This window comes from Pholis gunnellus (genome assembly GCF_910591455.1).
Source record: "Pholis gunnellus genome assembly, chromosome: 6".
In the NCBI taxonomy this organism is placed as follows: Eukaryota; Metazoa; Chordata; class Actinopteri; order Perciformes; family Pholidae; genus Pholis; species Pholis gunnellus.
The window spans coordinates 21283801-21310347 of NC_136532.1; the positions used below are offsets into that span (position 1 = coordinate 21283801).

General features: G+C 39.2%; 6 protein-coding genes across 6 annotated transcripts; all 6 read right to left on the minus strand.

Annotated features, from left to right (window-relative positions):
• Positions 1 to 1626: 1626 nt before the first annotated feature.
• On the minus strand, positions 1627 to 4358 carry LOC306697740 (uncharacterized protein). The gene is made up of 2 exons (XM_079161771.1): positions 4130 to 4358; positions 1627 to 3963 (listed from the first exon to the last, which is right to left on the minus strand). Exons 1-2 carry the CDS (start codon positions 4299 to 4301, stop codon positions 2864 to 2866), a joined length of 1272 nt encoding a protein of 423 aa, XP_079017897.1. The 5' UTR covers positions 4302 to 4358; the 3' UTR covers positions 1627 to 2863.
• A 1959-nt stretch (positions 4359 to 6317) lies between these two features.
• LOC306697039 (uncharacterized protein) lies at positions 6318 to 7456 on the minus strand (the record flags this gene model as incomplete). The annotated part of the gene is made up of 3 exons (XM_079160780.1): positions 7078 to 7456; positions 6477 to 6971; positions 6318 to 6322 (listed from the first exon to the last, which is right to left on the minus strand). Exons 1-3 carry the CDS (start codon positions 7247 to 7249, stop codon positions 6318 to 6320), a joined length of 672 nt encoding a protein of 223 aa, XP_079016906.1. The 5' UTR covers positions 7250 to 7456.
• Positions 7457 to 8623: 1167 nt separating this feature from the next.
• On the minus strand, positions 8624 to 10496 carry LOC306697548 (uncharacterized protein). The gene is made up of 2 exons (XM_079161526.1): positions 10225 to 10496; positions 8624 to 10118 (listed from the first exon to the last, which is right to left on the minus strand). The coding sequence occupies exons 1-2, from the start codon at positions 10394 to 10396 to the stop codon at positions 9256 to 9258; spliced, it is 1035 nt and encodes a 344-aa protein (XP_079017652.1). The 5' UTR covers positions 10397 to 10496; the 3' UTR covers positions 8624 to 9255.
• A 569-nt stretch (positions 10497 to 11065) lies between these two features.
• Positions 11066 to 12946, minus strand: LOC306697741 (uncharacterized protein). The gene is made up of 2 exons (XM_079161772.1): positions 12725 to 12946; positions 11066 to 12607 (listed from the first exon to the last, which is right to left on the minus strand). The coding sequence occupies exons 1-2, from the start codon at positions 12894 to 12896 to the stop codon at positions 11520 to 11522; spliced, it is 1260 nt and encodes a 419-aa protein (XP_079017898.1). The 5' UTR covers positions 12897 to 12946; the 3' UTR covers positions 11066 to 11519.
• Positions 12947 to 14932: 1986 nt separating this feature from the next.
• Positions 14933 to 16699, minus strand: LOC306697040 (uncharacterized protein; the record flags this gene model as incomplete). The annotated part of the gene is made up of 2 exons (XM_079160781.1): positions 14933 to 16383; positions 16528 to 16699. The coding sequence occupies 2 exons, from the start codon at positions 16697 to 16699 to the stop codon at positions 15419 to 15421; spliced, it is 1137 nt and encodes a 378-aa protein (XP_079016907.1). The 3' UTR covers positions 14933 to 15418.
• Positions 16700 to 17560: 861 nt separating this feature from the next.
• LOC306697041 (uncharacterized protein) lies at positions 17561 to 23337 on the minus strand. Its single transcript, XM_079160782.1, has 4 exons — positions 23112 to 23337; positions 21850 to 22962; positions 19412 to 19573; positions 17561 to 18817 (listed from the first exon to the last, which is right to left on the minus strand). Exons 1-4 carry the CDS (start codon positions 23281 to 23283, stop codon positions 17991 to 17993), a joined length of 2274 nt encoding a protein of 757 aa, XP_079016908.1. The 5' UTR covers positions 23284 to 23337; the 3' UTR covers positions 17561 to 17990.
• Positions 23338 to 26547: the final 3210 nt, after the last annotated feature.

The window sequence follows — 26547 nt, forward strand, 5'->3', positions numbered from 1 at the left end:
TTGTCAAAAAGTTTAACATGGATTAGATTATTTTCAATTGCAAGATGGACACAGAGTCAAGATATCAAATATTGATTGGTAACTCTTGTGGTAAAGTTTTACCATGGGCATCGCCCCCAACTTCGTCCACAGCTAAGTCAATGCTGCCTCCCTTAAATAGCAGCTCAGCTACCCTTCCTGTTTCAACACATAAGCAACAAGCAAGCAACGTTTCGAACTCGAGTGGACTAGTTTCCTCAAAAGACGCTCCAACGTGGAATCCGGTATGTTTTGACCAGACTGTAAATGAGAAGGTTTGACACTGTATTGCAAAACTAAACAATGCGGCATTCACGATGACAGCTACGTGTTCTCTTCTCGTTTTTAACAGCTGCTGTAGCTACGACAAACAACAGACGCATTCGGCTGAAGGTCGCCAGTTAACAGGGTCCCTGGTTAAACCGTAACACCGGCATCTGTTTTGGATTAAATAGAATTTGCAACCGAATGTTACGTAGCTCCCTCACACCGGAGATAGTTGCTAAAGTTTGCAAAAGATTATTAAGAGAAAGCTCATTTTTAGCTATATAACGCTAAAGTCTGTGAATAATTAAATAGAACAGTAGTCACAAAATAGTTGTATCAAATATCTTATTCCATCATGACAGAAAGATCTGATTTGCTGTCTACCATCTGACTGAATCCACGTGAATGCAGCATCGATGAATACCAGTACACATTTAAACAATTTGGATTAAGTTGCATTCCTCTGTTTAGTGGTATTAAAATGATGACGTTGTACTCACCTATCCTGTGTAACTTTATTACAGGTTTCCAAACGATATCCAACAGTTTGCTCTGACGGTCGATCTCTTCCTTGTACTCGAAGATAGTTTTTTCAATAACTCTGAATATTTCTTCAGCAGCAGCAGATAGTCGCTCGTTGACAAACTCTCTCAAATACTCAACTGACAACATTGTTGTTTACTCTCAAATGGAATAATTATCTCCGCAATGACTACGATATCATTTTCCAGCCAACTCCATGCGTGCGAGCAGCGAACGCTGCAAGCGGCTGTGTTGTTTACTTCCGCTGGATGTCACACTGTCAAATTCCGACTGTAGAAGCGAGTTACTTTGTTTTGTTCCGCTTTTTTATTGTTGTGCTCCTTCTTCTCTCAGTTTGAATAGTTTGAATAGTAGATATCAAACTGATAGCAGGTGCATACCGCCGCCTACTGTACGGGAGTTTGAAACACCATATGTATTATATCCTACCCACCAGCCCTGTGTTGTTTAAAAAGGAAAAACGTGAGAAACACGTGAAAGCCTGTAATTCTCACCATCCACCATAAGAGGAAAGTCAAAGCTATGTGCCTATAGATACAAGGACTGCAGGAACATTAACTGGTTTGTTGATTGAGTGGAAGTGTTATTTACATTTTATATATATATATATATATATATATATATATATATATATATATATATATATATATATATATATATTTATATATATATATATATATAAGTGTTATATTGTTCTTGCAGATAGTTATGGTGGAGCTATTTCATTTTTACTAGGTTCACACACTGACACATCATTTAACAAGAGATCATATTTAATTCACTATACATTTTGGTTTATAAAAATCTTAATCAGCAAATAACTACAGCTGTCAAATAAATGTAGTGGACTAAAAATTACAATTTTTGCCTGTAAAGTATATGTAACATAAAATGAAAGTAGGCAGAATCAAAGCACAAATACCTTCAAATTGATTTTTATTTTTTAATGTTCAATATTTCATGAGTAATTCCCATGAAATCTTAGCCATCTGAGGACAAAACGTTGTACATCAATACAGTATTTAGGTAAATGTAGTTACATTCCACCAGCTTGTTCAACATGAGGAAGCTCCACTGATCAAACCATCAGTATCCATCAGCTACGGTATTAAATCATTAATTAACAATCTACAGCCAGTGAGATGAAACATTGAAACACCTCTCACATGGTATAACTCACTCATAAAATAACTATTCTTCACTATGACTACTCTTACTCTTGAGGCCAGTGAGACACATCTGCAGCCTTGATGAACAGAATATAGGTAAAGCTTTAGACCTCAGTGTGAATCTGGTATTCTTACATCATCACCTCCCAACGCTTCATTGTTAGAATACATACATGAGATCAAAAAAGAGCATTTTGTTGCTCACTTCCCTTTGAGCCCTGATCCTTACTGTTTATTCACTTTTCCTTACTATTGCTGAGGCTGATTCTTTCACAGCACCATGTAGCACACCATCTACAATTTGTGTTTGTGTGCCACCTCTAAAAACCAAAACTATTTCATCAAGTTGATGAAATTACAAAATACATAAAATTATAAAATAAATGAAACGTAGACAAAAAAGAAAAGTTGTCTGTTGTACTGATGACAAAATGACTGACTCACCTATACAGAGAGGCTCTCAGCCTAAACATCACTGTTCACAATCTACTCAGATTACTGAGTAAATACATTCTAAAAACAAAATAAAAATCAAATTGGTCAAACATTTGCAGGAACTATGAACTCAAGAACTTAATTGTCTTCCATGTATTTTCCAAATACAAGGCTACTTGTCCGTATGCAATCTTTTGTGCCTTGACAATTGATGCCAATCACAGTATGTCTTCCTGCAGGTCTTGCAGAGTTATGGCTCCTCCTCAGTGTGGGCTCTTCTCATGTGAACCAACATGGAACCTCTGTGTCTGAACTCTTGTCCACAAGTTTTGCAAGAATACGGCTTCTCACCTGTGTGTGTTCTCATGTGGGCCATCAAGCTACTACTTTGTCCAAAATCTTTTCCACAAGTTTTGCAAGAATACGGCTTCTCACCTGTGTGTTCTCATGTGGGCCATCAAGTGTCTACTACGTCCAAAATCTTTTCCACATGTTTTGCAAGAATACGGCTTCTCACCTGTGTGTGTTTTCATGTGTACCATCAAGCTACTACTTTGTCCAAAATCTTTTCCACATGTTTTGCAAGAATACGGCCTCTCACCTGTGTGTGTTCTCATGTGGACAATCAAGTGAGTACTATGTCCAAAATCTTTTCCACATGTTTTGCAAGAATACGGCTTCTCACCTGTGTGTGTTCTCATGTGGGCCATCACGTGACTACTTTGTCCAAAATCTTTTCCACATGTTTTGCAAGAATACGGCTTCTCACCTGTGTGTGTTCTCATGTGGGCCATCAAGTGACTACTTTGTCCAAAATCTTTTTCACATGTTTTGCAAGAATACGGCTTCTCCCCTGTGTGTCTTCTCATGTGGGCAATCAAGTGACAACTATATTGAAAATCTTTTCCACATGTTTTGCAAGAATGCGGCTTGTCACTTTTGTGGATTTTTATATGAGTGTTCAATGAGGATATCTTACTGAATCTTTTCTCACAGAAGCTGCAAGAATGTGACTTCTCATCTGAGTGGGTTCTCAGGTGTTTGTCGAAATGTGACCTGAACTTGAAAGCTTCTCCACACGTGTCACATTGGAAAAGTGATTTACCTGTTTGAGGATCACTGCAAGTCTTTGACAAGTTGTTAATATAGTTACAGTGACTTCTGTTTTCGTGATGACTTTTCTTTGGTTCTGGCTCTGAATCGCTAGTTGATTCTGAGTCTTCATGCTCGCTTCCTTTCTGATCTTGGCTCTCAGCTACATGAGAGTTGTTGGAGAGGAGCTGGTGGTCTCTTGTTGGTTCTGGTTCAGTGTGGTTACTTTCCTCATAAATAGGAGTCAACATGAAGGTCTCAGTCTCCTGCTTCAGTTCAAGCTGCTCTCCCTCCTGACTGGTGCAGGGTTCCTCCTGTTCCTCTTTGATCTGTGGAGGATCTGGGTCCTCTTGGTCCAGACTGGAGTTCCTCTCCTGAATACAGAGCTGCTGGTCAGAGAGAACCTCCTCCTCCTTAGAGACATGTTGCTGTGGGAGCTCTGGAGGGACAGAGAGCAACATAAATAAGATACGACTGTGATGAGAGAAAAACAGATATTAAGCAGAAAGATACTAGTAACGTTTTGTATTTAAATCATTGGGATCCTTTATTAATTTACAGGTCATATAAGCCCTGTTTTTTTTTACCATATAAGTTGTACTCACCTATCCTGTGTAACTTTATTTCGGGTTTCCAAAAAATATTCAACAGTTTGTTCTGACGGTTGATCTCGTCCTGGTACTCGACGATAGTTTTTTCAAAAACTCCAAATATTTCTTCAGCAGCAGCAGATAGTCTCTCGTTGACAAACTTTCTCAAACACACAACTGACGACATTGCTTCTTAATTACAATTAAGGTGACTCTTTTTAAGTTTGACTGATATGAACTTCCTTCCCGCGACTAGCGCCCGTATTCTGTTTACTTCCGCTAGAAGTCTTCTTCTTCTTCTTCTTCTTTAAATTTGATTGGCGGGTCGCAACCAACTTGAATAGGTTTATACCGCCACTTACTGTACCGGAGTGAGCAGTTTCAGGATAAAAGTTTCATCACTGTTCTAAATTATAATAATAACACATTACAAAACAAATGTATCTATAAATGAATAAATAACTAAACCCAAACAACTACTAACAACTAAATCCTACGGTATAATCCTGTTTCTTTAAGAAATTGCAACAGTGCCCTGCAGCACTCACGCCATTCTTCGTCCGCTGCAAGAACTCCCTCCAAACTCCACTTCTGTCCCAACTGACACATTTTTGGCTTCAAGATGTTCCTGTGAATTGTATCTTCGACATTTTAGGATTACATGTTCCACGTCTTCAGTAAAATTACAAATAGTGCATTTCTTCCTTAATCCCCAGTATCTCTATGGCTGCCTGTACGATTGTCTTAATTCTGTCACTTTTTCTCTTTTGTTGAATTGCCAAATTCATAGTTTTGCCGATGAAGGCCACGAAACAGATCTATAATTGTTTCTATAATTAGCGTGTCCTCATTTATCCAGCCGGCGAGCAGCAACATCAAAACACCTTTTGCATGTTAAACCTGAACACTCTAAAAATAACTTTTCTTCACTAAGACTACTTTTTCTTTTGTAGACAGACACACACATCTGCAGACTCGATGAAAACTAATTGTTTATAACTTCAGACTTCAGCATGAATCTGGTATTCTTACATCACCACCGTATGCAGCTTTATTGTTAGAATACATACATGAGATCAAATAACGGAAAATGTAGAACAACATCGACAATTTATGTGCGTCATCTCTAAAGTCCACTAAAACAAAACATGTCAAGTTGAACCAATTACAAAAAACAAAACAATACATCAACATATAAAATAAAATGCCATGCTGCAAACAGAAAAGACAATACTCTAGTTGACAGGATGACAACACAAGTCACCCAACACCACTAGAGAGTTAACAACCCACTGATATAATCCATTCTTGTAACAATGTGTAGGAGGCTTCATACAGAACTGTCAAATACTACTTGAGGTATACATGCATCTTGAGTTCTTGTTGAATAATACACTAAACGTGAACTGACATTCATTGCAACAAACAAGATCACACCATTAACAGCAACCACTGTGAAAGTAACATGTTTACTTGTTTTAGATTACAATTTTTTTTTAAATATACTGTTTGCTAAAAGAAATGTCAGTAATATAGTTGAATAAAGGGATACTTTCGATTAAGATATGGTCATCTCAACGTTATTTAAAACATTTTACATTCTTACAGAGACATAGTTATTGCAAAAGTGTATTTCATTCAGTTAGTGAACAAGTCTCCACGGGAGTTTCAACTTGATGCTTTCTCCTGTTTGTTGATCATCAGGTGTTTATTTTAACCATGTGATTGGAGTAACATTCTTCCCTCAAGTGCTGCAATTATGTGGCTCCTCATTTCTGAGTTCTTGTGAGTTTTGAGCATTAAGCACTAGAATCGTCTCCCACATATTTGACAAATACAAGGCTACTTGTCTATTGTCTTCGTCCCTTATATGACACGTTAAAATACTTTTCCTTGCAGATTTTGCAAAATTAAAGCTTTAAACCGTTGTGGGGTCTTCTCATGTGGACTGCCAGGTCACCACTAAGTCTGAACGTTTTCCCACATAAGAGGCAGGTAAATGGCTTCTCACCTGTGTGGATTCTCATGTGGACTGTCAAGTCACCATTACGTCTGAAATCTTTGCCACATATTTTGCAAGAATATGGTTTCTCACCTGTATGGATGGTTAGATGAGTGTTCAATGCTGATTTGTGACTGAATCTATTACCACACATTTTGCAAGAAAATGGTTTCTCACCTGAGTGACTTCTCAGGTGAATGATCAAGCTTGACGGACAGATAAATTCTTTTTCACACGTGTCACATTTAAAAGTCTTATATGAATGAGGCCATTCACCTGTGTGTACTATCAGATGTCTCTGCAAATGTGACTTATACTCGAAATTTTTGTTACACGTGGCACATTGGAAAGTATTTTTACCCATGTGAGTATTACTGTCAATCTTTGATGTAGTCGGGTTAGATTGACTCTTTGTGAGATTTTTCCTTTTGGCACGTCTTTTCTTAACTTTCGGCTCTGCATGTTTAGTTGATCCTGAGCCTCCCTTCTTGGCTTGTTTGTGATCTTGGCTCTCAGCTGTATGAGAGTTATGTGAGAGGAGCTGGTGGTCACTTTCTGGTCCTGATACCACAGAGCTTATAACGGGTAAGTTGATAGTGTCATCACGATTGAGGTTTGGAGTCTCAACTTCACTGTGGTCCCTTTCCTCATAGGTAGGAGTCAACATGAAGGTCTCAGTCTCCTGCTGCAGTTCAAGCTGCTCTCCCTCCTGACTGGTGCAGAGTTTCTCCTGTTCCTCTTTGATCTGTGGAGGATCTGGTTCCTCTTGGTCCAGACTGAAGTTCCTCTCCTGAATACAGAGCTGCTGGTCAGAGAGAACCTCCTTCTCCTTAGAGACATGTTGCTGTGGGAGCTCTGGAGGGACAGAGAGCAAAATAAATAGGAGACGACTGTGATGGGGAAGAGGAAAATGCAAACATGCGAACATTTAAACAATTAATTTGTTCTTTGTTGTACAAACCTATCCTGTGTAACTGTATTACAGGTTTCCAAACGATATCCAACAGTCTGCGCTGACGGTCGATCTCTTCCTCGTACTCAACGATCGTATTTTTAAAAACTCCAAATATTTCTTCAGCAGCAGCAGATAGTCGCTCGTTGACAAAGTCTCTTAAATAGTCAACCGAAGACATTGTTGCTTAGTTACAAACGATTGCAACTGAAAAAACTCATCTCAGTTAATACCATACATCCGTAGAGCTGAAAACAATAGCAGCTGTGTCGTTTACCTCCTTTATCTTCTTCTGTTTCTTCACTGGGATGATGCTGCTGATGCTTCTTCTTTTTCTTCTTCTTCTTCTTCTTCTTCTTCTTCTTCTTCTTCTTCTTCTTCTTCTCACTTTTTTGGCGGATGGCATTCAGTGAAAGGTACATTACCGCCACCTACTGTATTTGGAGTGTGGACCGGAGTAACCTATCCCCTTACCAAAACTAAACAATAAATAAATAAATAAAACAAAAAATAAAAAAGGAGTTCTCCATTTCAGTGACTTAAATTGTTTTACTCAATCCTGTTTCTTTCACGTATTGTAGTACGTTTCCTGCCCCCAAGGTTAATGCATTCACTGGGATTGTATGGAGTCCACTGTAGTGTATTGCTGCCCCCTGTTGGAACTAATCAGTTACTACGCCATCTTCTTTCTTTCTATTTTACATTATATTCATCCTTTTTATGAGACCAGTGCGTCTCTCAAAAAAGTCACACATCCATCTCGCTCCTCTACCTTTCCCTTCATGGTCTACAGCACGTATTACTGATATTTCTTTCAATCCCGTTTTGCTTATTTCAGTTAACATCACTTCTCTTTTTTCCCCCAAAACAAACTGGGACTGTCCGGAGGGACAGATAATCACAGAGCAGTAACTTGGTGCATTAATACTTAGTGCATGTGCCTTCAAAATAATTTTAATGTAAAAACAGTCTTAACTGTTAAAGTATAAATTAAGTTCTGTATAGTTCCTCAATATGTTCCTCTCTGTGGACGTCTGATTTAAAATATGTGGAGTTTATGACTAACTTCTCGATGCAACCATCTCCTGTGTGCTCAGAAACGATGACACATTTTTCATGGAGTACTATAATAACAAAAACTACCACATTTACAAACCAACAGTGACTAATATGTACATTTTAATGATAATGTAACTTAAATTATTTGTTATTCTGGCTACTTAAATTGTAATGTAATCCAACCTGCATGTGCTATTATGTGCGTGACTTGAGGGGTTGTTCATAGCGTTTCCACAACATAACCGAGAGCAGCCAGTTCAATACTCTCGTCCATAAACTACCAGTTGAACTGCAATATGATCCTGAACATAACTTTTCTCTTTAAGATGGCAATGTTATCCATTTCGTGGAGCTCTGATGGATAATTCATTCTCAGCTAAAGTAACATACGATAACTTTGGAGTACTTTTTCAGTAAACACAAGATTTTCCAGGACATTTTATTTTTCCTCTTATTTTCAACGACTGTGAACTCGGTCAACTTTTTCACAGATATTTTCAGGTGTTCAAGGACGTGTGGAAACCCCGATTGTTGGCTTAGAATCTCATTTGTATGCCATCTATCATTTCTATCACTGCTACTGGATATTGAAAGAGCTTTACTTTCATAATCTACAGTTGACATGTTGCAGACGGAAAAAAAAGAAGAGACTAGTTGACAAGAAGGCAACATAAAGTGACCCAACACCACAAGAGAAAGAGAGACTTCCTCAGATTCAACAGAGTTCACAATCAACTCATATATCTGGGGTGGTGTATAAACATTGTAAAAAAAAAAGAATAATTTAACAGGTAAACATTTGTAAGAATTATGCACTAATTGTGCAACAAAGATGAGGGAGATTTTTTTACAGAAGTATTGTTTCTGACAAAAACGAGTAATATGAAGGAGAAAAAAAACAAGATTAGTTCAACAAAACTTGATGTCATTGCTCATAATATACTTCATTACAATAACATACTGTGACCTCTTTTGAATTGGAAAACGTGTGTTTGATCATGAACCACGAGAACTGAATAGTCTCCCACAGGATTACCGCAGAGGGACGGCTTCTCACCAGTGGGCTCTTCTCACGTGGACCAAGCAGCCACCGGCCGACCTGCGGAATCTGCTTTGTTTGTTTGCCCCTCATGTTTTGTGAGAAAGTGCCTTCTCACCTGTGTGGATTCTCATGTGGACTCTCAAGTTACCACCAAGTCTGAAAGCTCTCCCACATGTTAAGCAAGAATACGGTTTCTCACCTGTATGGATGGTCAGATGAGAGTTCAATGCTGATTTGTGACTGAATCTATTACCACATGTTTTGCAACAAAACGGTTTCTCACCTGAGTGAGTTCTCAGGTGAATGATCAAGCTTGACGGGTAGATGAATTCTTTTTCACACGTTTCACATTTTAAAGTGTTACATGAATCAGACCTTTCCCCCGTGTGTATGGTCAGATGACTCTGCAATTGTGACTTATACTTAAACGTTTTGTCACACGTGTCACAATGAATAAGCGTCTTACCCGTGTGAGTATTACTGTCAATCTTTGACGTAATCGGGTCAAATTTACTCTTTGTGAGATTTTTCCTTTTGGCACGTCTTTTCTTAACTTTCGGCTCTGCATGTTTAGTTGATCCAGAGTCTCTCTTCTTGGCTTGTTTGTGATCTTGGCTCTCAGCTGTATGAGAGTTGTTGGAGAGGAGCTGGTGGTCTCTTTCTGGTCCTGAAACCACAGAGCTTATAATGGGTAAGTTGATAGCGTCGTCAGGTTTGAGGTTTGAAGTCTCATCGTCACTGTGGTCACTTTCCTCATAAGGACTCAACATGAAGGTCTCAGTCTCCTGCTGCAGTTCAGGCTGCTCTCTCTCCTGACTGGTGCAGAGTTCCTCTTTGATCTGTGGAGGATCTGGGTCCTCTTGGTCCAGACTGGAGTTCCTCTCCTGAATACAGAGCTGCTGGTCAGAGAGAACCTGCTTCTCCTTACAGACATGTTGCAGTGGGAGCTCTGGAGGGACAGAGAGCAAAAGAAATAGGAGACGACTGTGATGGTGAAGAAGAAAATGCAAACATGCGAGAATTTAAACAATGAATTAGTTTTTTGTTGTACAAACCTATCCTGTGTAACTGTATTACAGGTTTCCAAACGATATCCAACAGTCTGCGCTGACGGTCGATCTCTTCCTCGTACTCAACGATCGCATTTTTAAAAACTCCAAATATTTCTTCAGCAGCAGCAGATAGGCGCTCGTTGACAAAGTCTCTTAAATAGTCAACTGAAGACATTGTTGTTTAGTTACAATGGACTGCAACTGAAATATATCTCAGTTAATAGCATACATCCATAGAGCTAAAAACAATAGCGGTGGTATAGTTTACCTCCCTTTTCTTCTTCTTCCATTTCTTTACTGAATTTAATGGAGTCCGCTATACTTGCTGCCCCCTGCTGGAACTAGTCAGTTACTACGCCATCTTCTTTCTTTCTATTATATTCATCCTTTTTTAAGAGGTCAGTGCGTCTCTCAAAAAGGTCAAACATCCATCTCGCTCCTCTACCTTTCCCTTCATGCTCTACAACACTTATTACTGTCAATACCATTTTGCTTATTTCAGTTAACATCACTTCTCTTTCTTCCCCAAACTGAAATAAGGGCCTACATTTGAAAGTGTCACATTGGAAAAACCTCCATCACCTGCATGAGTATTTCTGTTAATCTTTAAGTTACAGGTGTGTACATTGCTACTGTGACTTCTGCTTTTGTAATGTTTTACACTTGCCTTCTTTCTGATTTTGGCTCTCAGCAAATGTTAACCTGGTTCACATACTGATATTTTAACAAGGCATCATATCAAAGAAGCCAACTATGATTTTTTTTGTAATATCAATCACCGAAATAACTATAGCTGTGAGGGTGATGTAGTGGACTTAAAAGTACACATCAAATGTAATCAAGTTAAAACATATAAAAAAACACACTCATGTGTATTTATTTCTTTGGTTTTCGCTGTGTATTTACAGTTGATCCTGAGTTTCCATGGTTGCCTGTTTCATGTTGAAATAGCTTGTTGATATTGTAGGTTTTACAATATAATACATTATTAATAAAAATATAATTCACAATAACAGCACAGGGTCTGCAATTTGTGTCACCTTATAAAATCTTTCATGTTGAATCAATCACAAATTACATGACAATATAGAATACATATTTTTGTGTATATACAAGTAGCGAGCAGGATGAAAACATAAGTGACCCAACATCACTCGAGTGTTCATTCAGTAATAAGTCAAATATATTTAAACACTTTCCCAGAAATTCATGTAGCTCCTCACTCGCGTGGGGGTCTGTTTGCACTCTTTTCAATTCAAACATGCTGCAGAATCTTTCCCCAAAAGGTGTCATCGTTGTTATGACTTCTCGCCAGTGTGGTCTCTTTTCCTGTGGGCCAGCAAGCCAGTATCATATCTGAAATGTCTTCCACATATTTTGCAAGAAAATGGCTTCTCCCCTGTATGAATTCTCATATGGGCCTTCAGTGGTGGTCTCCGACTGAATCTTTTCCCGCACGTGTTGCAAGAAAACGGCCTTTCACCCGTGTGTGTTGTCATGTGGGACCTCAAGTTATTAACAAGTCTGAAATGTCGCCCACATATTTTGCAAGAAAACAGCTTCTCGCCTGTGTGGATGCTTACATGAGCTGTTAATGATGATTTATGACTGAATATTTTCCCACAGGTGTTGCAAGAATACGGCTTCTCGTCTGTGTGGATGCTTACATGATTGTTCAATGATGATTTCTTAATTAATATTTTCCCACAGGTCTTGAAAGTATGCATCCATGGCTTGCCATCCGAGTGAGATTTCATGTGGATTTTGAAGCAGCTAAGCCATTTAAAACCTTTCCCGCATGTTTTGCAAGAAAACGGCTTCTCCCCGGTGTGGATTCTCATATGAGCATCCAATGATGCTGTCCGAGTGAACCTTTTCCCACACGTGTCGCAAGTAAATGGCTTTTCACCTGTGTGTATCATCATGTGTCTCTGCAACTTTGACTTAAACTGAAAAGCCTTCTCACACGTGTCACATTGAAAACACCTCAAGTCTCTCTTCTTGGCTCGTTTGTGATCTTGGCTCTTAGCCGTATGAGAGCTATGTGAGAGGAGCTGGTGGTCACTTTCTGGTCCCGATACCACAGGGCTTATAACGGGTAAGCTGATAGTGTCATCAGGATTGAGGTTTGGAGTCTCTTGGTCTCTTGTTGGTTCTGGTTCAGTGTGGTTACTTTCCTCATGAGTAGGAGTCCAGATCAAGGTCTCAGTCTCCTGCTTCAGTTCAAGCTGCTCTCCCTCCTGACTGGTGCAGGGTTCCTCCTGTTCCTCTTTGATCTGTGGAGGATCTGGGTCCTCTTGGTCCAGACTGGAGTTCCTCTCCTGAATACAGAGCTGCTGGTCAGAGAGAACCTCCTCCTCCTTACAGACATGTTGCTGTGGGAGCTCTGGAGGGACAGAGAGCAACATAATTAGGATACTACTGATGATAGAAAAACGCAAACATAAACACGAATCCTTCATGAGTAGTACTATTCTTTGAAGACCATTACATGTTTACTCACCTATCCTGTGTAACTTTATTTCCGGTTTCCAAACGATATTCAACAATCTGCGCTGACGGTCGATCTCTTCCTCGTACTCAACAATAGTTTTTTCAAAAACTCCGAATATTTCTTCAGTAGCAGCAGATAGTCGCTCGTTGACAAACTCTCTCAAATACTCAACTGAATACATTGTTATTTAAGTACAAGTGAAAAAAGTATCTGCACCAGGGTCTCGACGGAGTCCCTTAATTAGTTAAACACGTGCTTGCGTTATTTACTTCCTCCGGATGTCACACTGTTAAAGTTCCGACAGTCGAAGTGCGCGACTTTTTCTTTCCGCTTTCAACTGTTGTCCTCTTTGTCACAACTTGTCCATTTAACATCAGTGGGAATGATGTACATCTTCCTCGCTTCAATTCACAATGACATTTGGTACTTTTCAATGAAAGCTGAGTTTTTGTTTCTTCGAAGTTAGTACAAAAACAAATATGCAATATGATTATTAAAGTAAAAATAATTTATAAGCATTTTGAATGGTGTATTCAAAATGTTAGTTCGGTACAAGTAAGTAATTATTAGGCTATTAGCAAAATATACTTTAAGAAAGAATTTAGAATGGCCCAAGTCAGGGCTATAATTACATACTATCTTATTTGTATCACTGTCCATTTCAAGAAAACCCCCAAAAGTTATAGTATCACTCAAAACCAGATTTCAATAAAAATAAATATTGGTTTGTTGCCTAAAGGAGCGGCGGTCAAAGTTTACTGAGCACCTACACTTAATTGGGCTAAACGCTATACAGCAGGGGTATTCAGTTAGAGAGAATTTCCTCATTCAAAGGTCCGGAACACCAAATAATGTCTTACCTTGCGCTTTGATTCAGTCTCATGTTGAAGTAGCCAACAGTTGTATTAAAGTCTGTATGTGTTCAACATCTGACAAAGAATGTTAAATTGAATAATATCTAAACAATATTTATTGTCAGATTTCAAATTGAACTGGATTAATTATAAATAGCATATACTCTAATAATAAATACATGTTCTTTACTTCAAGTAACATGTAGGCTGAATTAAAAAATGAAATACATGTCAGTAAGTTTTTGAAAAATGTGACTCTTAAAATAAAGTACTTAATTTCAGATAAATTAATTTAACTGAATTGTCTTTGCCCTGCAGCTTTGAATTGTGAGGTGTGAAGTGGTCAATCGGTTATTTTCATCTTCTAAAAAGAGACATTTGTGTGGAGGGACTTTATCTGTGGTCATTGAAACCACTTGTTTCAGCTCTATTCCTCTCTGTTAACATCATTGTTGGGCAGTGAATTAATATATGATTCTGATCAATTTGGCCACTTAGATCGTTTATTTGTTGTCCCTTCATTTCGCATTTGTGTGGGTACGTTTGCTCAAAAGATGTGTGCTTTGTCTCGTAGTGGCGCTTTACATTACCTCTTCTAAACTCACTCCATAGTCTCTGAGCATATATTAGAATGAAGATATACCAGTCTGTACATTTGTTGGTTTAAGATTATGGTCTCTCGGGTCTCTTTGTTCACATTTCTCTTTAGAGAACACCATATGAAATAACTTCTCTGACTCACGTTCACTCCTGTGTGTGTGCAAATGTCACTGGAGGGGGCGACGCCTATAGAATACACAAAATTCTATGATTTACAACACATGTAATTAGTCTGTGTGTTTCCTGGACCGCTGAGGGAGTGCCGTAAAGGCTGGAAAAGCTGTGCCGGTAAAGATAGAAGCGCTCAGTTAGAATTTATTAATTATCAATTAAAAGCAAAGTATGTGTTCTACATTAGACCAAATTTCTGTAGTTTTTTATGATACTTTTCAATAATATGGGCAAGTCAGCATAAAGGTATTGAAAAAAAAAACATTTAAAAAAAAATCAATATATTGATGTACAAAGGTTGGGAGGTGAACTAACCTTCCTCCTTCTACCAATATGAGGTGAAACTGTTGAATCCTAAGTGTGTTGATTATTAAACTTAATGCTAACTTTGATCAGTGTCAAAGAATACCTTTCCTTTAACCTCAAGCCGCTGAGCTGCAACGAAACACACCTCTTGCATGCCATAACACTCTGGAAAGAACTGTCCTTCACTGCGACGTCTTTTTCTTTTGTTGTCACTCACACGCTTTGAATGTAAAGAATGTGCTTATATGTGCTCAGACATAAGGAATAATCTGGTTTTCTTACGGCCTCGCCTTAAAAAGCTTTATTGTTAGAACACATACATGAGATCAAATAACAGCAGAACACCATGTAACGCACCATATACAATGTGTGTGTCATCTCTAAAGCCCCTAAAAACAAAAAATCATATCAAGTCAAACAACTTCCAAAAAATACATATAAATATGCAATGAACAGACATACTGCAGTCAGAATAGAAGATATTCCAGTTGGCAGGATGATGACGTAAGTGACCAAACAACAATAGAGAGAGTGGTTCTTTCCTCTCTGTAAAAGTTGTTATATGTACTCACTGTGCAGAAAACATTTTTGAAAGATTTGGGATATTATTAGTGTTTTAAAGAAATACGGTAGCAAACAAAAAACATGAGTAATGCAGTACAAACACAACTGGTTAGTTTAACAAAACTATACGGCTTTGTTGACAATCTACTACTTATTGTCACTAAGATCACGTGACCTTTTATCCATAGTACAAATGGTCTACATTCAATCACAGTTTCCCGCCATGGTGGATTCTTTTTATGTGTAATCTCAGGAGACCAATTAGTCTGAAATACTTCCCACAAGTTGTGCAAGTATATGGCTTCTCACCTGTGTGGATGCTCATGTGACTCTTCAACGTTGACGTCTGACGGAATCCTTTCCCACACGTTTTGCAAGTATATGGCTTCTCACCTGTATGGATTCTAATGTGCCCATTCAAAGCTGACATGTCACTGAATCTTTTACCGCAGAACTTGCAATGGTACGGCTTCTCACCTGTGTGCGTTCTCATGTGGAGTTTAAAGTTACCGTTACGGCTGAAATTTTTCCCACATGTTTCACAAGTGTATGTCTTCTCACTTCTGTGGAGTCTCATGTGCTCTTCCAAAACTGAAACGTCACTGAATCTTATCCCGCAGGTCCTGCAAAGGTACGGCTTCTCACCCGTGTGCTTTTTCATGTGGAGTGTTAGGTGCCAAGTCCATTTGAAACCATTCCCACATATTTCACAAGTATACGGATTCTCATCTGTGTTGATTTTTACATGATCATTCAATGCCGATGTCTCACCTGTGTGGGTTCTCACATTATCTACAATGTTAGTGTGACTGTTGCTTTGGGGATGTCTTTTCTTTTGTTTTGGCTCTGCATTTCTGACCTGGAGGTCATTGTTTGGATCAGGTTCTACAGCGCTTTTAACTGAAATGTAACTTAGAAGCTTGTCCCCCACCACACTCTGAGTCTCATCTTCACAGTAGTCACTTTCCTCATAAGTAGTCCAGATGAAGGTCTCAGTCTCCTGCTGCAGTTCAAGCTGCTCTCCCTCCTGACTGGTGCAGGGTTCCTCCTGTTCCTCTTTGATCTGTGGAGGATCTGGGTCCTCTTGGTCCAGACTGGAGTTCCTCTCCTGAATACAGAGCTGCTGGTCAGAGAGAACCTCCTCCTCCTTACAGACATGTTGCTGTGGGAGCTCTGGAGGGACAGAGAGCAAAAGGTGAAGAGTACCATGCTGATGTTAAAGGAACAAAACAAACAAACATGCAGTATAGCGCCGAGATCGATTATATATAAATCGAATACCTGTTTGTGTGTTATTTAAATACTTGTGTTACTCACCTATCCTGTGTAACTGTATCACAGGTTTCAAAGCGATGTCCAACAATCCGCGCTGACGGTCGATTTTTTCCTCGTACTCGACGATAGTTTTTGCAAAAACTCCGAATATTTCTTCTGCAGCAGCAGATAGTCGCTGGTTGATAAACTCTCTGAAATATTCAACTGAAGACATCATTGCTTAGTTTACCAATTAAATATATGTTCCTACGCAACGGCTGACTACAACACCCTCTCCAGCTAACGTTAACTGCATACATAGAGGTGGGGTTAATGCTACAAGCTCTTATTTTGTCTACATCCGCTACGTGTGACACAATTATGTTCCGATGGTAGATGTAGGAACTGGCTCAAAATGGGAGTGGCAGCTAACGGAGGCATTCCTGTTGCAAGCTCAGCTGGCAGCTGCCACAACTTGCCGCGGCAGTTGCCGGTTTTTAGCCTTTATTTTTAGTTATTTGACAATATGTGACAATGCATTAAGGTCCTTGAGAGTATGACTGTTGGTAGTTGTAATTGGTTTATTAAAAAAAATGCCGAATTGTAATAGTATGGCCCCGTGTTTTTATTAAACTAGTATACAAACTGGAGATCAAATGACAGCATTTTGTTGTCCATGTTCCTTTAGGAACAATTGATGGTATGCACTTCTAACACTTTGGTTCCTGCTGCTTGTCCTGGACATAATCGTCCAATCCATCAATTTGGAAAGACCAGTCTGAATGACTGGAATTACATTTTTTTATTTATTATTGTGAGCAAAATGTATTGAGAGCACCACATCACCAACAATTTGTGTCACTTCTAAAACCCAAAACAAACATATCAAATGGAACCAATCACAGAATACATAAAATAAAGTTTAATGCTGCAAAAGAAAATACTTTTCGATAGGATAACAACACAAGGGACCCAACAACAGTAGAAAGAGGGTTCTCAGCCTAAATATCACAGTCCAAAAACCCAGTCATTTGAGTATTCAAATATTTTTATTACAACTATTATTCATTTAACAGGTCTAACATTTGTAGGAGCTATGAGCTCATTGTGCAGCAACGATAATAGAAAGATTTGGGAGATAATGATTGTGTCAAAAACATATTGTTGCAAATAGAAATGTGAGTAACAGTAATATTTAGGATATTAAAAAAAAGGTTAGTTTAACAAAACTTCATATCTTTGTGGATGATGCACTATTTCCTTAAATAAAGTATGATCTCTTCTTGATGGGAAATACTTTATAAACAATAACAAAGAAATTGCTGTAACAAAAGTGTATTCATTTTAGCGAGTAGGTTGGTGGTTTATCCTGTTCATGCTTTGTTTTTTTTTTAAGCATGAGTGCTGCATTTACGTGGGTCCTCACTTGTAAAGGGTTAAAAAAATGGGGCTATCTGTCTGTATGCATTCTTTCATGCCTTGCCAATTCAAACACTCCACACAATCGTATCCCGCAGGTTTTGCAGTTACGGTGGATTCTCAGCAGTGTGGACTCTTCTCATGTGGATTTTCAAATCACCACCAAACCTGAAAGCTGTGCCACATGTTTTGCAAGTAAAGGGCTTCTCACCTGTGTGTGTTCTCATGTGAACCAACAAGCCACTATTGAATCTGAAATCTCTCCCACATGTTTTGCAAGGGTATGGCTTTTCACCTGTGTGGATCCTTGTATGAGCTTTCAATACCGATGCCTGTCTGAATCTTTTTCCACAAATGTTGCAAAAATGTGGCCTCTCATCTGTGTGGATTCTCAGGTGTGCATACAAATTGGACTTAAACTGAAATGTCTTGCCACATGTGTCACATTTGCAAGACGGAATCTTCAACAAGTTAGAGTTGTTTACACCGTTACTGCTAGTTCTGCTCTTGGGTTGTCTTTTCTTTAGTTTTAGCTCTGAATTCATAGTTGATCCTGAGTCTGCGTGCTTGCATCCTGTCTGATCTTGGCTCTCAGCTACATGAGAGTTGTGTGAGAGGAGCTGGTGGTCATTGTTTGACTCTGGTACCACAGAGCCTATAACTGGTATGTTGACTGTGTCATCAGGATTGAAGTACAGAAGTTGATCTTCACTGTGGTTACTTTCCTCATAAGAAGGAGTGAACATGAAGGTCTCAGTCTCCTGCTTCACTTCAAGCTGCTCTCCCTCCTGACTGGTGCAGGGTTCCTCCTGTTCCTCTTTGATCTGTGGAGGATCTGGGTCCTCTTTGTCCAGACTGGAGTTCCTCTCCTGAATACAGAGCTGCTGGTCAGAGAGAACCTCCTCCTCCTTACAGACATGTTGCTGTGGGAGCTCTGGAGGGACAGATTAAAGAAAGAGGATACTACTGTGATGACAGAAACACTGACATGATACATACAACAAATAATGTTATGTGTTAAAAACATTAGGATCATACATGTCATACACTTATTTTTTTTTTACGGCTGTATGTGTTTTTTATGCTGTTGTCCCGTTATTCCCTCTCTAGAACCGCTGCTAGGGTGTAACGCATTGCGAAACGAGTTGCACCTGAATTGGGAAGTAAGCGCCTAAAGCAACAGTGCCAGCAGCAGAAGGGAGTGGCCTTTGGTGATTCGCCCCAATAAACCTAATTACTGACTCATCAACTACAGGAGACACAATTAAACAATCAAATACACAGGAATGTATTAAATAATCCATTACTGACATATCAACCACAGGAGACTCTATTAAACAATCAAATCCACAGGAATGTATGAGAAAATCCATTAGACTCAACAACCACAGGAGACACTGTTAAAAAAAAAAAAAAATCCACAGGAAAGTATTAGACAATCCATTACTGACTCATCAAACACATGAAACACTTTTAAACAAACAATTGTAGTACAATGTTAGTATTTTAAAGAAAACGTTTTACACACTTATCCTGTGTAAATGTATTTTGGGCTTCACAGCGATATCCAACAATCCGCGCTGACGGTCGATCTCGTCCTCGTACTCAACAATCGCATTTTTAAAAACTCCGAATATTTCTTCAGCAGCAGCAGACAGTCGCTCGTAGATAAACTCTCTGAAATATTCAACTGAAGACATTGTTGCCATTTTCAAATGAAATAACTAGCAGCACAACGAGTACAATGTCGTCCTCCAGCTAATGCAATTCATTCCCACAGAGAGAGGAATGACAGACAGCGCATGTGTTGTTTACTTTTGCTAGATGTCACACTGTGAATGTCCGACAGCGGACAGGAACTACCCTTTGGTTCCGTTTTCACCTACGGGCGTACACCTGTCCTTTTGACCGGAAAATAGGTAATTTCTCTCTTCTACTACATTTAACTTATGTCCGTTCGATTTATATATAAAACAAAACAAAAGATATCAGTATGGATGGAAAGACTTAACACAGGTTTGTAAAAGTAGCAATAACATAAAAAATACCCATGCATTAAAAATGTTAATAAACGTACCAAATTGCAATTATCAGTAAAATGTTATTTAAAGTGTGAACGGTGAAGGTACCTATGCACAATGACCTCTGTCTGTGTTACTGAAGTTATAATGAGCAAATAGCATTTTTGTTGCAGCTAGTCAAGTTGGACCTATTTCATTTTGGTTCACATACTGATGGATATCTAACCAAGGAATACTACAAGTTCTTGTATGCAAGAAAAATCTTAATTAACAAAGTAACTTAAGCTGTCAAGTAAAGTGAACTTTACTTCCCTATGACTACTTTTTCTTTCCTTGTCAGTCGCACGTATCTGCAGCCTTGATAAACACCATTTGCTAAAAGGTTTAGACTTCAGAATGAATCTGGTCGTCTTAAATCATCACCTTACTAAGCTTTATAGTTAGAACACATACATGAGATCAAAAAACTACATTTTGTTGCCATCGTCCATTTGAACACTGATCAATCACGACATTTTCGGCTGATTTGTTGATTGCACTATGTAGAACTTCATCTACAATTTGTGTTTGTGCGGCACCTCTGAAACCCAAAATAACAAAAATTATATTGTACTATATCATACAATACATAAAGCTATAAAAGTAACAGATATTCTGCAGAAAAAAAAGGGTAAAAGAAAAGCTGCTGAGTAAAACTAATTTGTATTTAATCAATAGGATCCTATGAGTCATACTCCCCTTGTTAGTTAATAAAAGACCATTCATATTTTACACACTTATTCTGTATAACTTTATTTCAGGTTTCCAAACAATATCCAACAATCCGCGCTGCTCGTATTCGACTATGTTTTTTTTAACAACTGACTATTTCTTCAGCAGCAGCAGATAGTCGCTCATTGACAAACCTTCTCAAACACTCAACTGACAACATTTTTGCTTAATTAACTGAATTTGATGTCGTCATTAAAACGTGTAAGTGGAAAAATGTATTTACTCAAGTATTAAAGTTAACATTACCAAATAGTCCTTTAGCTTTAGGACCTCCAGCATGAAATCCATAAAATGTAAACCCAGCCAAATCGTTAACTCTTTTCTTTTTAATACATACTAGAGCTGCTCTTACAAAGTACATACTATTGCATGCATCTTGTGTTGACACAAACTTGTGCTTCAGGTCAATCTTAACATAGATAATTATATAGGAATAACTCAATGAGTCTCAGTTATACTTACTTGATTATATACATGTATTACAACACAAATCTGGCCGGAAAAGATCTTGGTACAGCATGCATAGAAACAGTCATATCAACATCTTGAAGTAACAGGACATTCACACAGCTTTAAATCTCACATCATACAGAATATAATCACACATATCTACAAAGTCCTCATATTAGACAACAAGAGTCTGCTCACATAATGCATGCCGAGTGTGAACGACGTAGGCCTTTTCACAATACCAAACAGATACATATTATCACATAAACTTAATGACATTCATATTTATTCTTTTTTTATTTTTCCACAAGTCACCTTATATCAAATTGAACCAATCACAAAATGGTATACTGTTACTAACAGCAATATGAGTTAAACTATACCATGAAGGAAATAAAAAAAATTGATGCAGTTGTTGTTAATGTATTACTTAATTTTAAAAAATGTTGTGACCCCCCTTTTTTTTAATGTGAAATGTTTTACATACAGTTATAAAAATGATGCCATTGCAAAAGTGTATTGATTTTACTAAGAGAACACTCAGGAGGAATTGATGGTTTGTCCTGTTTATTGATCTATCATGTATGACATTTAAGATAAACTTTCCCCTCATGTTCTGCATTCATGTGGCTCTTCACTTGTGTGGGTTTAAATAGAAGGCTTTCTTTTATGCCTTTTCAATTCAAACAATTGCGAAGAATATTTTCCCACAGATGTTGCCGTTATGACTTCTCACCTGTATGGACTCTTTTGTGAGTCTTCAGTTGTGATGTCCAACTAAATCTTTCCCCACACGATTTGCAAGAATACGGTTTCTCACCTGTGTGGACTCTTGAATGAGCCTTCAATAGTGTCGTCCAACTGAAACTTTTCCCACACGTGTTGCAAGTATACGGTTTCTCACCTGTGTGGATTCTTATGTGACTGATCAACATTGATTTCCGATTGAATTTTTTCCCACAGGTTTTGCAAGAATGCGGTTTCTCACCTGTATGGATTCTTAAATGAGAACTCAAAAGTGATGACCGACTGAATACTTTCCCACAGGTTTTGCATGAATACGGTTTCTCACCCGAGTGTATTTTTACATGTGCATTCAATGTTGACATCTGACTGAATATCTTCCCACAGGTGATGCAAGAATATGGTCTCTCACCTGTGTGTGTTCTCATATGAGAGTTTAATGTTGATGTCCGACTAAATCTTTGCCCACACGTGTTACACGAATGTGGCTTCTCACCTGTGTGGATTCTCAGGTGTCTCTCCAGTGTTGACTTATACTTGAAATGTTTTCCACATGTGTCGCATTGCAAGAAGTCTTTACCTGTGCTTGTATTACAGTTAATTGTTGACATAGTGGGGTTGTACACATTGTTACTTTGACTATTGCTTTTGTGATGTATTTGTTTAGGCCCTCCATTTTTAGTAGATTCAGAGTCTCGTTTGCTTCCTTTCCGATCTTGGCTTTCAGCTTCATGAGAGTTGTGTGAGAGGAGCTGGTGGTCATTGTTTGGTTCCGCTACTACAGCGCTTTCAACTGAAATGTAGCCGAGAGATGTTTCCTGTACCACACTCTGGGTTTCATCAGTACACAAGTACAGAAGTTCATCTTCACCGTGGTCACTTTCCTCATAAGAAGGAGTCAACATGAAGGTCTCAGTCTCCTGCTTCAGTTCAAGCTGCTCTCCCTCCTGACTGATGCAGAGTTCCTCCTGTTCCTCTTTGATCTGTGGAGGATCTGGGTCCTCTTGGACCAGACTGGAGTTCCTCTCCTGAATACAGAGCTGCTGGTCAGAGAGAACCTCCTCCTCCTTACAGACATGTTGCTGTGGGAGCTCTGGAGGAACAGAAAACAGAAGAAATGGGAGACGACTGTGATGAAAGAAAAATGTACTTCTGAATAAATACAATTTCTATTTAAACCATCAGGATCATATATGAGTCACATTAATTTGTGTTTTGAAGGACCATTTCAGTTTAACAAACCTATCCTGTGTAACTTAATCTCAGGTTTCCAGACAATATCCAACAGTCTGCGCTGACGGTCGATCTCTTCCTCGTACGCGACGATATTTTTCACAAAAACTCCGAATATTTCTTCAGCAGCAGCAGATAGTCGCTCGTTGACAAACTCTCTCAAATACTCAACTGAAGACATTGTTATTTAATTACGAATGATATAATCAGCTGCGCAATGACCACGGTGCCTGTATTGTTTACTTCCGCTGGATGTTACACAGTCAAGTTCCGACAGTGGAATGAATGTGTGAACATTTGTTCCGCTTGTAATTGTTGGCCCTTTTACTGAAACTATTTTTAACATTAGCCATGGATGAAACGAGTTGTTCCAATATCATTTATGTTGACATCTGTCATCTCACTGAAATGAATGTCCCACCAAAACGTGAACGTGGAAATTACTGGACAATGTGTAAAATACTTGGAATGGAGTCTCAATTTTGAACAGGGCCTAAATGTTGTAGTTTAACAGCAAACGGGAAACCGTTCTGTATTGTATGAATATTTAATAGTCTCTATTTTATATCCTCTGAACACATTCTAAATTGAATATCTTCACATTGTTGTACTACAATGTTTAGTCCCCACAGCACTGTGGTCCCGTGTTTTGCAGGTGCACTGCTTCTCACTTGTAATTCTTCTGTGCTTTTCCAAGTCTAGCATCCGACAGTCTCCTTTCCCACAGGCGTTGCAGTTATACAGCTTTACACCTATGTGGGTTCTCATGTGAACTTTATCCCACATACATTTTTAACTGTGCACATATTCAGGTGAATCTGACATATATTGTTACTGTGACTTTTGTGATGTCTTTCATTGGTTCTGGCTCTGCATTTCTAGTTGATCCTTAGTTTAGGTGAAATTGTGTGAACAGACCGAATGGAATCTGAAGAAGCAACAGGAGACTCTCAATGTCTTGGGCAGAAGGTTTAATACTTTTCAAAGAGAATCGAGTCCGGTAACACATTTGATACAGAGTGGTCACAAGTGCATCGACACCCTCAAATCTGAAAGTTGTAGCATTTTTCCTGGAGTCTTTAAACTGTTGCTTTGTACAAAAATAGGAGGTGCCCAATAAGGTGATTTCTACACTAAGTTGCAAGTGTGGGAAGCTGCTGCAATGTTGTAAATGAAGACATCAGCATATCTAATCAGTGGTCAGGATGTACATTGTTAGGTTCAGAACCTCTCAGAACTGTGGAAGGCTGCATGTTGAAAAGCAGCCCAGAGGAGAAGAAGCCCCCCCCCCCCTGCTCCCATTCTGATGGAGGACAGGAATCGGCAGGTCCAGATCAAAATCACAAGATATTTAATAACCAACAGAAGCCAAAACAACTGCAAACTGATGTACACCATGAATGATAAAACAAACATAATATTCCATAAATGTGAGACCCCGTTCAGGCCACCCAGCAAACTGGTGTGTTCACTGGATGGCCCCAAGGAAGTCTGCCTCTCTCCTGGGATTCACAGCTCTTTGTCCCCCCAAAGTTACATCCCGGAGCCTATCGATCAGCTCCCACGATTGGCTCATCCAATAAGCCCCTCCTGGGCAGATGACCCATTGTTCTGTTCTTCTCACCTAGTTCAGCCAGCTTCGTTCCAACCCCCGCTGGCAGACACCTCCTTACATTCTTGGGGCCAGTTCCTTTGTTTGATTCACCAAACCCCCGCTTCCAGTACACTCCTCACACCTTCCTCTTACAGGATGAAATTACCTCTGATGATGAAATTACTTCTTGGTCTAAACTCTTACAAGTAAACACACTGTAACATATAATATCCAATATTCCTCACAACATGCCCCAGATCACAGGCAGAACAGTCAATCCGTGTGTCTGGAGACTCTGTATAGAGATGTCTGAGGCTTCTAGCTCCACTATATTACGCACTACTGAGAGGATGTTGGTACTTCAACCAGCTGGGGAATGGGTGATATATTATATGACTATTTTATAGTCTCTATGTACTGACTGATTCCAGCAACTAGCCACTCGGCTGGGTGCGGGAGAAGATCCTATTCCTTACTCGCTACAACGAAGAGATTCCAGGCGTTTCACACTTTTGGGTGAGGTTCCCGTTTAATTAGTGTTCACAGATGATGATACAATAGGATAGCTCTTATCTTCCTAGTCTCCCTCTGGTGTGTCTGGCTTGCGGTAAAAACCGTGCAATCTTCCTGTCACCCATGCCTCATTACCTGTCAGTTGCACCTGTGCCCCATATATTAATTGGCTACGCTTGACGTACATGTATGAAACTTGGTCAGAACATGTATCACACAGAGACTTAAAAATAAGTCTCTTGGGACCATGCTCTCAACTGTACCGTAAGTCGGCCATTTTGATTTTTGTGTCATTTTTCCATAACTTTTGGCCTATTTCTAGTCGCTATACTTTAACGAACTCCTCCTAGACTTTGTCTGATCCTCTTCAAATTTGGTTAGTAAAATCTCAAGACAGTTGTGATTAAATGTTATCAAAAGCTTTACGTTTGACGGAATGGCTTAGCCGTAGTGGGTGGCTACTTTACGTGATTCCACATGAAAAAAGCTGATGTAACTCAGCTGGACTTGTTCCAAACGGTCCCAAACTTCCCATGCTTGATAACACTCATGGCCTGAATGTCTACAGGCTAATTTTCACAAATGCTCACAGTGCCACCTGCTGGCGAAAAATAATTTGCGTTTTCTGACAAACACCATCAGAATTACATGACTTTTACACTATGTAGTGTACAGTTGATATAGAGCTACATAATGCATGTTTGCGCTTCTTCTGTAGACAAGAAGTGCTGAACTATTTGCAAAGCATAATTTCCAGCATCAGGCGGTCCACACGGGATTAAAAACGTCTCACTCGCGGACGTGCTGTCCGACAGTCGAGGACTTCTCGGACGCGCAGGCCGGAGTCCCGCCGGCACACCCGACGTGCCGGAGGATGCGTTCATCGCTTATTATTATATTATTATGATAATATATTGATTTATTTCCTCCCACAGTCCAAAGACATGCAGCTTAGGTTAATTGATGACTCTGAATTGTCCGTAGGTGTGAATGCGAGCATAAAGGGTTATCTATCTAGTCTCTCGACCTGTACAGGTCCCCGCCTTCGTCCAATGTCAGCTGGGAACAGCTCCAGCCCATAAACCATAACAACGGAGTCCTCTCTCGGGTTTGCGAGTGGAAAGCTACTTGCCTGTATGCATCTTAAATGCCTTGTCAAATGAGACACATGGAATACTCTCCTGTGGGGTAGTGAGAGAGACTTTCAGGTCCCCACAGCACTGTGTTTTGCAGGTGCACTGCTTCTCACTTGTTATTCTTCAACTAGCTGGGGAATGTGTGATATGAAATAGATGCTGAGCTCCCTGGTCCTGTCCTTGAGTAGGCACACACCTCAAA